Source organism: Myxine glutinosa, chromosome 13 (assembly GCF_964187855.1).
Source record: "Myxine glutinosa chromosome 13, kmMyxGlut1.1, whole genome shotgun sequence".
Taxonomy (NCBI): Eukaryota; Metazoa; Chordata; class Myxini; order Myxiniformes; family Myxinidae; genus Myxine; species Myxine glutinosa.
The window spans coordinates 58349662-58365765 of NC_136273.1; the positions used below are offsets into that span (position 1 = coordinate 58349662).

General features: G+C 42.9%; 1 protein-coding gene across 2 annotated transcripts in view; it reads left to right on the forward strand.

Annotated features, from left to right (window-relative positions):
• The window catches only part of LOC137415452 (procollagen C-endopeptidase enhancer 2-like), a 40546-nt gene that overhangs the window by 15475 nt on the left and 8967 nt on the right, over positions 1-16104 (forward strand). The window contains exons 4-7 of one of the 2 annotated variants that reach the window (XM_078767107.1): positions 3872-3996; positions 7306-7442; positions 9758-9927; positions 10029-10124. In XM_078767107.1, coding sequence (XP_078623233.1) covers positions 3872-3996; positions 7306-7442; positions 9758-9927; positions 10029-10124 — 528 coding nt within the window. Of the gene's footprint in view, positions 1-3871; positions 3997-7302; positions 7443-9757; positions 9928-10028; positions 10125-16104 lie in introns of both variants that reach the window. The other variant, XM_078767108.1, reaches the window with a different exon arrangement.

Below are 16104 nucleotides of genomic sequence, written 5' to 3' on the forward strand. Positions count from 1 at the left end.
GGAAGCTGAAATTTCGGCACAATAGTGAGCAAGTCCTTTGTCAAAAACGGTATTTTTTGTTTTTTGATTAATCAATTAATTGAGGAGTTATTTAATTATTAGCGATTAATTAAGTACTTATTTAATTAATAAAAATTTCCTTTCTCTTCTGACCATTAACTCAGGCACCTTTTGAGTGAGGAAGCTGATATTTGGACATGCCAATGACCAGGTGATTTGGCTGCAAAGGCTATTTTGAATTTATTAACTAATCAATTAATCGATTAATTATTTAATTATTCAATTAATGACTAATTTTTTTTCTTTTCTTCAGTTACAGATTCTGATGAAATGGTGGTGGTTTATGTGTTCTCTGACCGAATTGATTAATAATTTAATTTTTTAATGATTATTATTTATTTATTTTCATTAATCATTTATTTATTTTCTTTCTCATTTGGCCAACATCTCAGGCACCTTTTGAGCTCGGAAGCTAATATTTGGACATGCCAGTGACCAAGTGATGTGGCTATCAAGGATATTTTTGATTTATTGATTAATCATTTAATCGATTAATTATTTATTGATTAATCAATTAATTATTTAATTTTTTATTAATGAGTTATTTAATTAAATTTCTAAAAGATACATCTTTGGATGAAGCACTAGTGGTTTAGTTATGCTATTAGCCAATTGATTAAGAAAATATTTTGTGATCATCTTTTATTGATTTTAATTATACAATTAATCAATCAATTATTGTACACCTCTCCCTCCCAATGCAATCTCTACGAGCCGCGCTGTAGGATATTTAATTATTTGGCATGGGGGCGGTGTACTTTGAATGTATCTGTACTTGTTACATGATTTTCTTTGGATATAAAGTCGAGGCTCGTGGAAGAACAGTACAGGGCAGCACAGTGGAAAGGTGGGAAAATGCGAACAGCAGCATGGAAGGACACAACAGAGGGACACTCATAGGAAGAATGGGCATGTGGAAAAAGGGCAAGAGGATGGTGAGTGTGTTGTAGTGTTGTACTGTTGTAGGGAGTGAACAAGGAGGACACAAGCTCAAACACAGCTGGAAGAAGAAGAAGGAAAAACAGGGTTGAAGCAGCAATGGAACAAAATGGAAAGGTTTGTGTAAGGGGAGGTGAGAAAACACAACCTGGAAAAGGGGTGTGCCTGAGGAGGGTTAATGAGGAAAGAAAAGATAACGAGCTTGGATGGGAGTGACCTGCAGAGGAGGTGCACAGCTATCCTCAAGTCCTGGAGGGAAGACTGAGATTGCACAGACTGAGGCAGTTGATTCCTTAGGTGAGAGAAAAGAGGAACAAATAGTGAGCCTGGATTTAGGTAGTTTCACCAGAGGTGAATAACTGGGGCACATGTGCCCTGGAGAAACTGGGGTGGGAAGTGGGTGGCGGGAGTTGGGTTGGGTTGTGGGAGATGGAGGGATGTCAAGGAAAGCGCAGAGGGTGCAAGACTAGAGAGGAGAGAGTAGAGGAATGGGAGGTCGCTAAACTGTCTGTGATGTGGCAGTAACAGTGATTTGTTCAGTTACGTGATTCAGCTTCGTTCAGTTCCGTTTGAAGAAAAGGATGTGGTGCCAGACTCTGTAAAATGCTCAAGATATTTCCAGAGAGACTATCTCACGTCAGAGATTCGGAGACTACACCCATTGTTGCGATTGCCACAGCATGTCCAGGGTGGAGAGACCAGGTTTGAAACCAGAGTGATGGTCTGAGATCAGACTCACCACACAGCTGTTGGACGAGAGAAACAGCCACTGAGCTTGGAGAAAGTGATGTCACTTCCTGGGGCACTCTGAGTACCATCAACATCACAACAATGGCACTTCCTTTCTCACCGCATTTAGCGGGGCATTTCCGAAGAAGGAATTTCCTCCTCCCCATGAATGCCAACCTATTGGGATTGTCCAGGCTCTTATGCTTTTTTTTTTTTTTTGTATACAAGATCGAGGCTCGTGAAAGAGCTAACATTAATCACACAAAAAGTCAATCCGACACCTAAAACACAAAATAAGGGGAGCAGTAGACAAGATGGGGAGAGGGGAAGGACAAAAACACAACATTTGAGAGCAGGGACATCGGGAGAAATGTGGGAGGGAGAGGGCTTGGGGGGAGGTGGGAGAGGTATAAAACATATGAACACTGCAAGGACTTCCAGGAAAGAAGTTGGAATTTCAAAAAGTGGACCTGGGGTGAATTAGTGGGGGTACAAAAGATCAAGGTTTTGGATGTGGGAAGATAAGAGATGGTGGTGAACAGCTGTTTTAAAGACCTGGAGGGAGGAGTGGGATTGAAGAGAGTGAGGGAGTTTGTTCCAGAGGCGGGAGAAAAGAGGAATGAAAGAGTGAAGGTGAGCAGAGAGTCTAGATTTTGGCAGTTTAACCATAAGAGGGTTGCAGGCAGATCTTGTGCGACCTGAAGGAATATTGGGGGGACAGAGCACAGAGAGAGCTGGGGGAGCAAGGCCGGAGCGGCGTCGGAAGAAGACAGATGCAGATGCAGAAATGCAGAAAATGCTTTTACATGCAGAAAGTCAAGCAAGGAAACAGCACAAAGGTTTTTTTTAAAGTCTTTGGTATGACTCGGCCGGGGTCAGAATCGGCGACCTCCCAGACTCGAAGCGGACGCTCTGTTCACCCATTACACCACAGAGTCTCCTTACAATTGTGTGCTAATGGGCCTATATTTAAGAGGGTCTGCTTTTGCACCATGTTTTTGTATTTAAGTGACATTGGTTGACTTGCAAAACAGAAGGTGGCTTCAGGCCAATGTTAGGGTGAACAGAGCAGAAAGAAGATATCGTATGTAAGAGTGACAGGCACAGGTTTTCGGGATGCAGGAACTGACGCTATCCACGAAGATCACAGAACCTGAGTCAAGGGTCGCCACAAACATCTTCACATTCTCAGGTGAAAATTGTATTGTCCAGGAGCAGTTGCATATGAGAGGGCAAGGTATGGATGGAGAGTGATTGATGGATTGGGAACATGAGGTTTGGAAGTAAAAGAGAGTTGAGACATTTGGTAATCTCACAAACCGAGATGGCCGTGGTGCCATTTGAAATGAAGGAAGGGAAGAAGGGGTTGCACACTTCAGAGATAGGTTTAACAAAGTGCTATCAGGAATTTGAGGAAAGAGACAGGTTTGAGAGTTCAGCCTTATGGTTGGCCAGATGTATTCTGGCTTTCCTGAGAGTGGGCACACACTTGTTCCAGGCCTTGTCAAATGACCTGAGCCTTCCTTTGGTCAGATTTGCCTTCTTCCCATGAAGAGAAGGCAAATTGTCTGAAGGCAACGGCCTCACCAGGATTCAATGTACGAGGAGCGAGAGGATGGGTGTGATAGCTGCAGAGGCGATGGGATAAAAAAAAACGAGAGAGAGAGAGAGAGAGAGAGAGAGAGAGAGAGAGAGAGAGAGAGAGAGCTTTTATGGAGGAATTGCCAGGAGGCATCAATAGCAGGGCCAACGGAGGTAGCAGACCAATACCAAAAAGAAAAGTCACCTTGCACCACTTGACTTGACTCTCACTTGGCCTGAGTGAAACACCATACTCTGTGTTGCAAAATCACTTATCTAACAACAGCCAGAGAGAGGAATGCGGACTCAAGAACATGATTGGTTGAAACAAATGGAGCGATGGAGGAGTAGGAGACCTTTGAAGGAATGTATACACAGTTATATACAATTCCCCATTTTCTCAGCTTATATGTCAGGTTTGCAAGGTTAGAGTTGTCACATAAACCTGTTTGCTAATGATAGTTAGAGAGATGATGTGACAACTCCAGACATCGTTTGATTTTTAACCAAGGATTCTCCAATTCAAATGAGACTTGTCATTTGGTGTCTCGCTCCTCTGCAGAGTTGGGTACGTGTGGCGGCCGACTTGTGAGCCCGCGCGGTTCTTTCATCACGCCAAAATGGCCTCACTCGGATTACCCTCGCAACCTTGTTTGCTCCTGGCGCATGATTGCGCCTGTTGGAAAGGTACATCTTGCATTACAATTGTAAAATACAAGCGCCATCGAATTATCATCTTATGAGTGTTTCTGATCAAAATAGAAGGTGCCCTTTCCTAGCAATGTTGGACTACCACGACCAGGATTACTGAAGTCAGCACTGAAGGTAACTTAACTCTAAGTAACTTAGTTGCTCTAATAGGCAAGAGCACAACATCTTGGATGTGAGGGATCTCTGGGTCGCTCCTGTGGGATCGATCGACTATCTCCGTGATGCTGGTCTGTTCATTTAGAACCGACTGGGGCAACACAACAACAACAACCACAAGTTAACTCGAAGTCTTATCGAGAATTAAAAGTGTATTCAGTAATTTATTTTCTCTTTGGTTTGGGGGATATTGGGTGGCAATGCCTTTTTGTGGTAGCACTTTGTGCTTCTTACATTGACCTGGGAGCATGGAATCAACCACAGTACATGGCCCGGCTGCTAGCATCACATGCAGGCCTAGTCTGACAGGAAGGTGCAGAGGTAGCACGTTTATCTTTGAGCTGTCTCCTCTGGGTTTCGATTCCAGCCCCGGCTATGAACTGTTGGATTGGTGGTCCGCAGGCACGACGTTGCATTTCGCTCCTGTCTCATCTGCTCGCGATGTCTCCTCTCATCACGATGTTGGTGGACATTTGAAATCCCACGGTGTCTTTCAACAAATAGTAGGCGAGCGTTGGCACCCTCAACAAATTACAAATTCCTACCCAAAACTGCCCATTTTCTCAGAGGGGGGCATATTTAAGAGGGGGCAGCCCTCGCATAAATCTGTGCACACTAATGGGCTGAAATTTGACTCGGACTGCGATATGGATCTGTGATTAGGTTGGGCAGCCATATTACCCCTTCCCAGAGGTTCAATAATGAGTCAGCTGGACGTTTATTCAACAGTCACCTTGTAATTCTGCAGAGATTATCTTGGCTCCCATTAGAATTCAAATTCTTAATGCTGCTGCCATCAGACAGATTTGAATCCACAACCTCTGGGATCCTAGTCTGGTGTCCTTACATGTAAGGGCTGAATTTATGAAAGGCATTAAAGAGTTAAACGCGTCTCTAATCATGATCGCATCAATCGCTAATCATGATTATGATCATCGTTCAAAGTTAATCACCAATCGATTATCTAAAGAGTGATTATCTAATGCAGATCAAAACCCAATCACAAGCGTTTAAATAACAAAGAAACGTCTATATGTCAGTCAGTGGGGGCATATATAAGAGTGCATTTAACTTGAAACAGCATTGCATGACTTATAATTGGTAGTTTACAGGGAACGATGAATATGGATGTGTTAGGAGTGCTTGGATTAGCTCAAGATGAGGCAGAAGAGGATAGGAATAAGGAAGTTCGCCGACTTCGTGCCTTTGCCTTCGTCTTCATCTTCCTCCAGAGTTCTTGGGGGTACCTGGCAGAGGAGTTTGGGTGCTCTGGGAAATGGGCCACCATACTTTTTGAAATATCCTCCCTTGCGAGCTGCTTTTTCTTATTTGCACCCATTTCACGTCTCCTGTCGTGGATTGTTCCTTGGTGAAACTTTATTACTTCGTTAAACCCATTTGTTGCTCTCATGAAAAATTGTCCCCTCTTTTCTTTCCCGATTTAGTCGTTGTTGAAACGCACAAACTAAAAATTGACGTACACTCGGCCAATGTGGAGTAATTTACGCGAATTGGTTAGGTAACCTCTTGTATGGCGCGGTGAACAAAGCAAATGTTTAAAAGGCACTGAATCACAACTTAGGCATGCACAACTATTCGGCTGTTTAGGCCCGCACAACTAATCGGCTGTTTAGGCACGCACAAATAATCGGCTGTTTAGCCACGCACAACTAATCGGCTGTTTAGGCCCACACAACTAATCGGCTGTTTAGGCACGCACAACTAATCGGCTGTTTAGGCACGCACAAATAATCGGCTGTTTAGGCATGCACAACTAATCGGCTGTTTAGGCCCACACAACTAATCAGCTGGTTAGGCACGCACAACTAATCGGCTGTTTAGGCATGCACAACTAATCGGCTGTTTAGGCATGCACAGCTAATCGGCTGTTTAGGCATGCACAGCTAATCGGCTGTTTAGGCATGCACAACTAATCGGCTGTTTAGGCACGCACAACTAATCGGCTGTTTAGGCACACACAAATAATCGGCTGTTTAGGCACGCACAACTAATCGGCTCTTTAGGCACGCACAACTAATCGGCTGTTTAGCCACGCACAACTAATCCGCTGTTTCGGCACGCACAACTAATCCGCTGTTTCGGCACGCATAACTAATCGGCAGTTTAGGCACGCACAACTAATCGGCTGTTTAGGCACGCACAACTAATCGGCTGTTTCAACATGCACATTGCACAACTAATCGGCTGTTTCGACATGCACATTGCACAACTAATCGGCTGTTTAGGCATGCACATTGCACAACTAATCGGCAGTTTAGGCACGCACAACTAATCGGCTGTTTAGGCACGCACAACTAATCGGCTGTTTCAACATGCACATTGCACAACTAATCGGCTGTTTCGACATGCACATTGCACAACTAATCGGCTGTTTAGGCATGCACATTGCACAACTAATCGGCTGTTTCGATACGCACAACTAATCGGCTGTGTATCTCTCTTTGTAAATTGTTATGTAGACGCGTGATTGACTGTGTGCGTACAATGATGGTGTTGTCAGTGTTTAAGCATTATGCGTATGTTAGCAAAATACTTGCTGTACGCCTTTCGTAAATTCGGCCCTGAATGTCAACATTGAACAATAAAGGTTGATATATAAAGGTTAAGGTTGATAAAGGTTCATAAAGGCATCGATTGGGTTAATTTAATGGTTTTTAACCCCCTCGCCCCCTGTTGGGTTTTATTTATTTGAATGGGAGAGGGAGGCGGGTGGAGGGAACGACACAATTCCTTGTCTATATTGTTCGTAATAATAAAGCCATTACTGGTTCTCAGATTGTTGGTAAGCCATATGTGGCCGAGCTCCTTTCAGGAGACTTTCCACATAGCTGTTGGTTGGTGAAAACTCAGCGGGTCAATTAAGCACATTCAGAAACGAAGTGATCTGCCCCCACTCCTCCCAGCAGTGTGATCTCTAAGGCTGCGTTTACACGTCCCCGAGAGCTGATGAACTCTCCCCGATAGGTGGGGACAACGTGTAAACGCAGTGTAAATGATGCCAGTATGTATTTGAAATGAACGTATGAAAAATGCGGAAGTATTTTTAACCGAATCTTACAATAATGGACCCATCCCTCGAATGTTCCCTCGCATGTTCCCTCGAAGCAGGTTGTACGGCTTAACTTTGGAAAGTTTGATGTCAGCCATGGTGCGGCCTGCCACTTTGACCACGTCGCTGTGTACGACGGACCAAGTGCAGATGAGGGAACACAAATTGCTCGAGCATGTGGATATCGACCACCAGGGTGGGTTGTTGTCCTGTATATATGCAAAGCGATCGCAACAGAATTATGTTATTTGTATCCCACCGATAGGATGGATCTGGATCCAGACCTCAGCCAAAATCAAATCAACTTGTTCTTGTCACCTACCCCACTCATCCACCAAGTTTTGCCATAATCCGCCCACAACTTTTTGATATGTCCTGCTATATATCGTTTTGGCCCCATCTCTCACTTGTGTTGAATCACCTTAAAAAATAAATAAAAAATCTATTATCCGGATCCAAATCGGGATCTTCACCAAAATCGAATCATTTCGTCCTTGTCACACATCCAACATGTCCGCCAAGTTTTATCCGAATCCATCATAAACTTTTTGACAGACATTCCTCCCTTCTCACAGACGGACAAAAAGACAGACAGGGGTGAAAACATAACCTCTGTCCACCTTCGGTGGTGGAGGTAACAAATAATTGTACTTATTTGCATTTCAGAAGTTTCTGGAAGCTTTGTGATCAAGTACTTCGAGTTGCACTGTTAAAGGAAAGTTGTCATGGAAGGTTGTGCGGAATATTTGGTGCTGATGTGAGAAAGAGACAACTAATAAATTGGACGAGAAACTCTGGAATCAGAATTTTGAATTCAAGGCTCCCTTATACTTCACTTAAATCTTCTTCGTCTTTAACGGTCCAAAATATTGCCACCTTCTTGTGGGGTCGGCCGGGGAAAGTTTTTAGCCCTAGCATAGCTGGTCGGAACTGCTATTTAATTGAAGGTGATTGGGGCAATAGTTACTCCCGCCAGTGAGTAATGCATTCGATCGTGTGTGTGTGTGTGTGTGTGTGTGTGCGCGCGCGTGTGTGTGTGTGTTCGTGTGTTTGTGAATTGTGAACAAGATATCTGGAAAAGTTCTGAACGGATTTGGATGAAAGTTGGTGGAATGATTGCCCTTGGGATAAGGAAGAATTGATTAGTTTTTGGTGAGGCTCAGGATATTATTCCGGATCCAGGAATTTTTTGAAGGATTGTTTACCATTGGAAGATAGGGCTCATTTTTTAAAAACATTATCTTCTATATATTCTATATTTAACATTGTGATATGAAAATAGTTTTCATATTTGTTGTAAATGTAGTTTAAACTCGTGGTTATGCGTTAGAGCGGTGTATTTTATTAGCAGCGTCGTCTTCAAGGTTCTTTTTTTTTCTTCTAATAAAGACATATTCTGTCATTTTAAAACCACGAAAGTGTGTATTCGGTTTCCCCGTTTCATGAAATGTATCGTTTGATACGTATAATGCTTTATTTTTAAAAAAAAAAAATTTTTTTTAACCTCAGAAGAGATATCAACATTTACCTCAGCGAATGTCAATTGCGGTGTCAATATTTGATGAACTTATAAAGACAGGTGAGTTATAAGTGTGACAAGCATGTGCACGTGATTCTTCCCAGAATAATGAGTGGTCGCATTAGCTTGTACGACTTAAAATGAGCGAGTTTTCTTTTGACGTTTGGGCCAGTTTTACATGTTGTATCCCGAAGGAATGAAACGAACGTTTTCCTGGCTTACAATTTTATTTGAAGTCACACATACCTCAAAATACACTCACTTATATATAATTGAACGCTGAATCCGAAAATGTAAGTTAAATTGCCTTGTTTTTTTTTTAACATTATCTTCTATATTTTCTATATATATATATATCTGTGCAGTGTCTGTCTTGTGTTGTCTTGTCTTGTGTTGTCACTGAACTACTCCCTCAAACTTTTGTGAAATCGTACTACCGGTATTCCAACTTGACCCACGGTGGGAGTATGCGTTCTACTGAGTGGCGTTCTAGTTTGCAATTTGTTTTGGGTGATGGAGGGAACTCACCTACTCTTGGCAAAAGATACAGTGGCATCTCTAAGGTCTACCAACTAACGCCAGCAGATAGGTCACCTGGTGTAACCTACATTTGAGGGATGGCACACATTGTGATGTAACACCCAATCTCACAGTTTATAGTTGGTTCTGGAATTGAATCCAGACTAGGAAATATAATACCGTATACAATATTATTTTCATAATACGGCACAATATCCTCAGCCTTAACCTTAACACTGATCACCCTGAATGTTGCGGCTCCAACTATAACCATCAATAACACTCACTTTCAGATTTATTTGAAAACAACACAAGTTGACTGAATGCATGCAAGATGCTCATCGTCATCACAAAGTTTGCATCCATTGGCTTGGTCTGCACGATCAATGTTAACGGAATTGGTACCAAGTGCCCCCCCCGCCGCCCCCATAAGGAAACACATAATATTCACAAAATTCCTGTCATCGTTTCAGGCCGTTTACATCATCAGGGAGGAAAATGCTCGTCCAGCTAGTGTCTGACTCCTCGGTAGCTGGCTTCATCGGCCATGGAGGTGATGGCTTTGAGGCATTCTACTCAACACAACCGAAACACAACGCGAAAGTGACAGCAACTGCGCAGCACGAGCCAATGCACAAAGCCGGTATTTGTCGATGATTGCTATCTACCTGGAACAGGTATCTCAACTCAGTTGAATGATTGGAATTGTTGTTTCATTGGAAAAAATGGTTTCTGGTTGTTCAGTTTTACAGCCGAGCCTTGCGGTGGGAGAAGATGCCTGCAAAAGCAACTGCGAAGCGACCGGCACACTTGCAGACAACTACTGCAGTAGTGATTACGGTAGGGATGTCCAGATAGTTCTTTTTTAATCTTTATCTTTTTGTGGCTTTGTAGAGGGGTAAGGTAAAGACACTAAACCGATGTCGCAGTTGCTGCAGATTCAAATTTCCGGAATCCAATAGTCAGCTTCTAGAAACCAAGTCCAATCATTTGCCCCTGTCCATAATTGAATCTTCAACCAGGAACCAGGTAGCACAGAAGCTGGCACTGAGCTATTCTGCCACCTCCAGGTTAGGCAGGTCAGGAAGTTGTCTCTATTGGTCAAAACAAGTTTGGTATGGAACAGTTTAAATGGTCAAGGAATTAAAGATTGTGGGTAGAGATGAAGGATGACATGAGATGGTGGTGCACTGCGTCTGCTTTTGAAGCCGCGGAGGGAAGAGTGGAATTTAACAGTTCCACGAAGACGGTTCCACAAACAGGAAAAAAGAGAATAGAAAGAGTGAAGGTGGGCAGTAAGCCTGGATTTGGGGAGATTCATCAGGAGGGGGTTACTGGAAAAACGTTTCCATCCTGGAAGAGTCCATGAGAGTCAGAGGGCCAAGGGAGCAAGGCTGGATTAGAGGTGGTAAATAAACTGAGTGGCTACTGACCTGCCTGTAATGCGAGAGCAAAAGACCTTGTGTTTCACTATCAATGCAGGAGATTTCAAGAAGGAAGACTGCTTTAGAATTCACAGATTCTAGGAGAAATGGGTGTGATGATGGGACTCCAGCTGAAAGGGGAGAGTGTAGTTTGACACATTGATGTCTGAACACAGGCCTTTTTGGATGGGTAGACATAACTTTTCAAGCACTTGGAAAGATGGAGTCTCTATCACCAGCCATGGCACTTCAGCAAAGGACTTCTGTGACTCCATGGGACTGACACGATCTGTGAACTTCCCAACCCGGATTTCTTCCAATGCCAAATCCTCCTTTCTGAACTTTGTGATGACTAACTTTTCCATAATATCCCTTGCTCTTCCTTTGCTCCAATTGGTTCATCTGATCACGTGCTTGTGAAAGTCAACATCTCTCTGGCTATTTTCAGAGGGTTGCCTCAATTCCGGAAAGTCTGGCAATTCACTCAAGCAGATTGGCAGAGAATGCAAGCAGCCAACTCCCTTCAGGATTGGTCTTCCATATCTGTTGCCCCTGATGTTAACTCAGCCTGGGAATTCTTCCACAGAACCCCGCTCTCTCTCATGTACATAATTCATCCTGTCTCGTCTTCAATTATCCTACTCTTCTTCCCACTCATGGTACACTCAATCCTGTGATGAGACAGTTGCTCTGAAACAACTTTCTTTCTCTTCATGGAAGGCAATCTGACTGAAGGCAATCTCAGTGCATTCCAAAAAGCCCACAACAGGTGTGCCCACACAATGTAAGAGAAAACAACATCTGTCCAACGTTAACAATGAACTTTCAAACTTGTCTCCCTCCTCAAAAACCTGGTAATGTCTTGCTAAGTGTTTCTGGAGTATGTTTCCCATCCACCCCTTCCCTCTCTTCAAATACCACAACAGCCAACTTCGCTCATGAGAAGGCCGAATGCCCCAATTTTGTTTCCTTCCCAATGTTGTGCCAAACCCCTCACTCTCTGTACCCATTCTTCCCTGTTGTACATAACTGCTCCTGGACTCTGTCTTTTGCACCTGACAAGGTGGAGAAGGTTCTTTCAACCCTCGACTGACACCTGCTACTGGACCAGACGTCATCAGTTCACTTGTCCTAAAAACTGTTTTTCTGCTCTTGTACATTCTCTCTCTGTCCTTTGACCCTGTCATTTGTCCTCGGTCATCTTTTGCCTGCTTGGAAATCAGCCAACATCACTGCATTACAGGAAAAGGTGCAAAAACTGATCCACTTAACTACAGACCACTTGGTTTACTTCCAATTATCAGCAAAGTCATGGAATTCATAATCACAGCTGATATGAAATCTTTCCTTTTCTCCAACAGCCTTATCTCAGATCACGAATCCAGATTCAGACCAGGTCACTCCACCTTGGACATGCTGCTCCTACTACCACAACAATGTATACAGGCCCTCAATGTCAGACCTGAGTTCAGGGCCGTCTCTCTGGACATACCTCGTGCTTTCGATACAATGTGGCATCCTGCCTTTCTCTCCAAACTTTCTGCCTATGGCGTCCAAGGCCAACTCCACACATGGCTCACTGACTACCTCTCCTCTCATCGCCAACATGTGGGTCTCAACGTAATCCTTTCATCTCCTCTCCCTTTCAAGGCTGGAGTGCCTAATTAGCCTAGTCAAAAAATCTGAAAATGTGCCTTTATAGAATGATTGAGGCATTTTTGAGTAAAAGCAAACAAACCACTTTTTCTGGGGTAGTTTTTCATGCTGAATATGAATCTGTTGTTTGCCAAGCCCAAAAATGCGTAATTAGGTCACTAATCAAGGTCAAAGGTCAATGAGTGCAAAATTCAATTTTTTTGAAAAAATGCTTTATTTTACATCCCCTATCTGTACATTTCAATTATTTTACAATATTTTGTCTAGTAAGGTTGCTAAAGCTTTTCAAAATCTTATTTTTAAAGGAAAACGTGAGGACACATCTATGCTCATTTGCCTTTATCTCTGTAAGGGGCGACAATTAGTTTTTGCGTAATTTGCTTGCAGTTTAACCTCTAAATGCACAATGGGGCAGAGTTTTTATGCTCCTATTGATGGTCTAGAGATAGATTTTATAAAGACAGAATCTAAATGTCACCGGTAAACAACATAGGTCAAAGGTCAATGAGTGCGAAAGTCTTGCAATGACGTAACAGTTACTTGCACTTGAAACCATCCCTTTCACTCAACAGTGAAAGTGGCTTCATCTTTCTGACCCCAATGCATTTGCCATGTTTGTCAAATCATTTCCATTCAGACAGAGCAGGGTGTTCTTCAATAGACCCTTAATGATGAAGAATGAATCTAATAGCCTAGCATAAGCCATCTAGTTCGTACCCTAGGCATCAGGCATTAAACATTTCAGGAGTACAGGTAAGGGTCTTTTTAAGATTGTTAAAAAATGAAATATAAAATCAAATGAAAGTAAAGGAATGCATTCTTCTTTGGTGAGATACATGTACATACAAATGTGTAATGTATGCTTGACATCTCACATCATAGGCAGGCCTACATACATGTACATTTACCTAACAGTAGCAAAAAGACAGGCAGGGCATGGGCATTGACGATGAGTGCCTAATGCATCTACCACTAATGAATTAGTGATATCGGTTAGATGTTTTGTCTTGAAGAAGCTTTACTTTGTGTCTTTGAGAATAAGATTAAAACCCGGGCCAACACTGCCTGCGCTTATTCGATCATTTAAGGGCTGTTGCAGTATATCATACAACGTTGTAGTTTTCATGGTCAGAACATGCGTGCCTGGTGCTTAGTTTGGTTTCTGTTTCTCCCCTCAGGCCAACCATGGAACCTATTGCCAGCCTCAAGCGACAGCGTGAGGATGTGTCGTTTGAACTTTGTATCATTTGTCAGGGAACTAGCCAGGTCAAAGATACGATTTTCAACCAGACAAACCAGGGTATTGCTGCCATCAGAGAGGCGACCGAGCTCCGATGCAAACTTAGACACTATGAATTTCGATCAGCCGTGGACAGGCTTTCGACTCTCTTTGCAGAGCCTCCAGAAAGTCTCCCCAAACTTAAATGGCATAAGCTATGTTACTCTGCATACACACACAAGGGGAAAATAAATGCTAAGCTAGCCAAGGAACAATCGAAAAACGAAAAAGATCCTGAAAGAAAGAGTGTTTCGGCTGAAGCATGTCCGTTTTTACGCAGTAGTACTACTAAGATGAACTGGACATTGTGTATGTTCTGCCAGAACTTTGACAAGAAGCAGAAGACAAGTCGTGTCACAACCTTCAAAATGAGTAATGAAATTACGGAAAAAGCTAAATTTGTACATAACATCTTAGTCCGTACTGCAAATGAGAATGATTTAATCTCAGCTGAGGCATGTTACCATGTTAACTGTCTTAGTAAATTCTTTAGGGATGTCAAAAGGGCGGAAACTGAAAGCAAATCAGCAGACATGGCGATATCATGGTTGTGTCAAGAGCTGCGTCACTCTGCTGAGAAAGGGCACGTATTTGAACTATCTGCAGTGTTCGAGAGGTACAAAGAGTTAGCCAGTGAGTGCGACGGCACAATTCCTACATCGTATCTTAGTAGACTGGGGACTTTTAAAGAAACTTTGTCGAATTGCATTGGGGACATTTATGAATTTCTTGTGCTAAGAAATTTGGCGCCTTCAGAGAAACAAACTTTGCTTCTTCCACGACATTTCAGTCACATACCTCTTTCAGAAATGGTGTGCAGTCAGAACAGTGCAGACTATATTCCCATATTTAGACAACAGGATGATCATTTTCTGTCTTTAGTGCACGTTGCTCTGCAACTCCGCAGTGATATCATGTCACATCCTGCATTCGAAGGTTGCGATGTAAGCGAAAAAGCAGAGTTGGCAAGTGTACCACCATCTGTACTCATGTTTGTGAATATCTTGCTTGGAGGCCAAAGTAGTGTCGATGCTGAGTTTGATGAAAGTGAGATGTCTGAAACTGGTTGGGTGAAGAAGACAAGGGTCCTTAGCATTGGACAAGACATGGTCTATGGTGTATGTGGAGACAAGAAGGCACCGCCTAAACACGTTGGAATGGGTATGACGCTGCACCAGTCAACTCGATCAAAGAAATTAGTTGAGCTATTCCATAATGCTGGGCACATAATCAGCTATAACCGGGTTCTTAGGTATGACACTGCCATGGCTGAAAACACTCTGAAAGCGCTTGATCAAGAAACTGGGGCAGTTGTTACCAGCAACCTGGTTTCGGGACGATTTGTGCATTTTTCTGGCGACAATATTGACATCAATGACTCTACCCTAGATGGCAAAAATACATTTCACGCTACTCAGTTAGCTGCCTGGCAGAGGGGGCCATCTGCTGAAAGCGGTCTTGGAGACATCAAACCATCCAATACGTCAACGTTGGATATACCAACAGCAGTTGAAAAGATCCAACAACAGCAGTTTCCGACACCATCAAAGAAGGTCACAGAAGATGCTGAAAAGTTCATTTGCCATATCTACAAGGAACCATCTGAGAACTGTAATCAAGCCTGCATTAAACTGTTCAACAAATGCCATGCAACGGAGACCCTACCTCCATCTAGTGATGCAGCAAAGTTCCACATAGAGCGTGCAAACTACCAAAGTTTCATTTGGAGAGAGGCCAGTAATCCAATGACAGATCTGCCACCGCCGACTGATTGTGGATGGAAACTCGTTGATGACAAGTTGTCACCGGTTCTTACAACTTTACCGTCAATTCCAAAGGGATGCCGAGAACTTACTCAGTGTGGTTGCAAGAAAGGTTGCAGTTCTGATAGTTGCTCTTGTCGGAAGTGGGGGAAACAGTTCTGCACTGAGGCCTGCAAGTGCAATGCCAGTGAAACACCATGTCGAAACAGGCCAAAGTAGGGGGGGGGGGGGGTCAGAGCTTACACAGTTAAGCTAATTGGCATTCCCCTGGATGGCTCCTCCTTCCAGCCAATCAGTCTGACAGACTGCAATTGATTCAGGATTAATTAAGAATACATGTGATAATGATCAACTGCCTGCACTCCAAACATGTTTGCCATGAAGTGCATTTTGCGCCTTGTGCCATGTAAGTGCACTTTGCGCCTTGTGACCGTTAGCCTTAATTAAGTGGCTAATTAGTCAAATATTGACATTTAGTGTAGAAAACAATCTTGCTAATATATAGGACTCAGGTAAACCACTTCACTGATGGTATTTAAGGCAACAATTCAAGTGAATTAAAACAGTATGTCAAAAAACGAAAAGTTGCTTCATTACGGATATATTCACAAAAATCTGATTTTTTCCCTTCACAATTCCCTTTACTTTCATAATTGTGAAAAGCTGTAGTAACCTTACCAGACAAAATACTGTAAAAT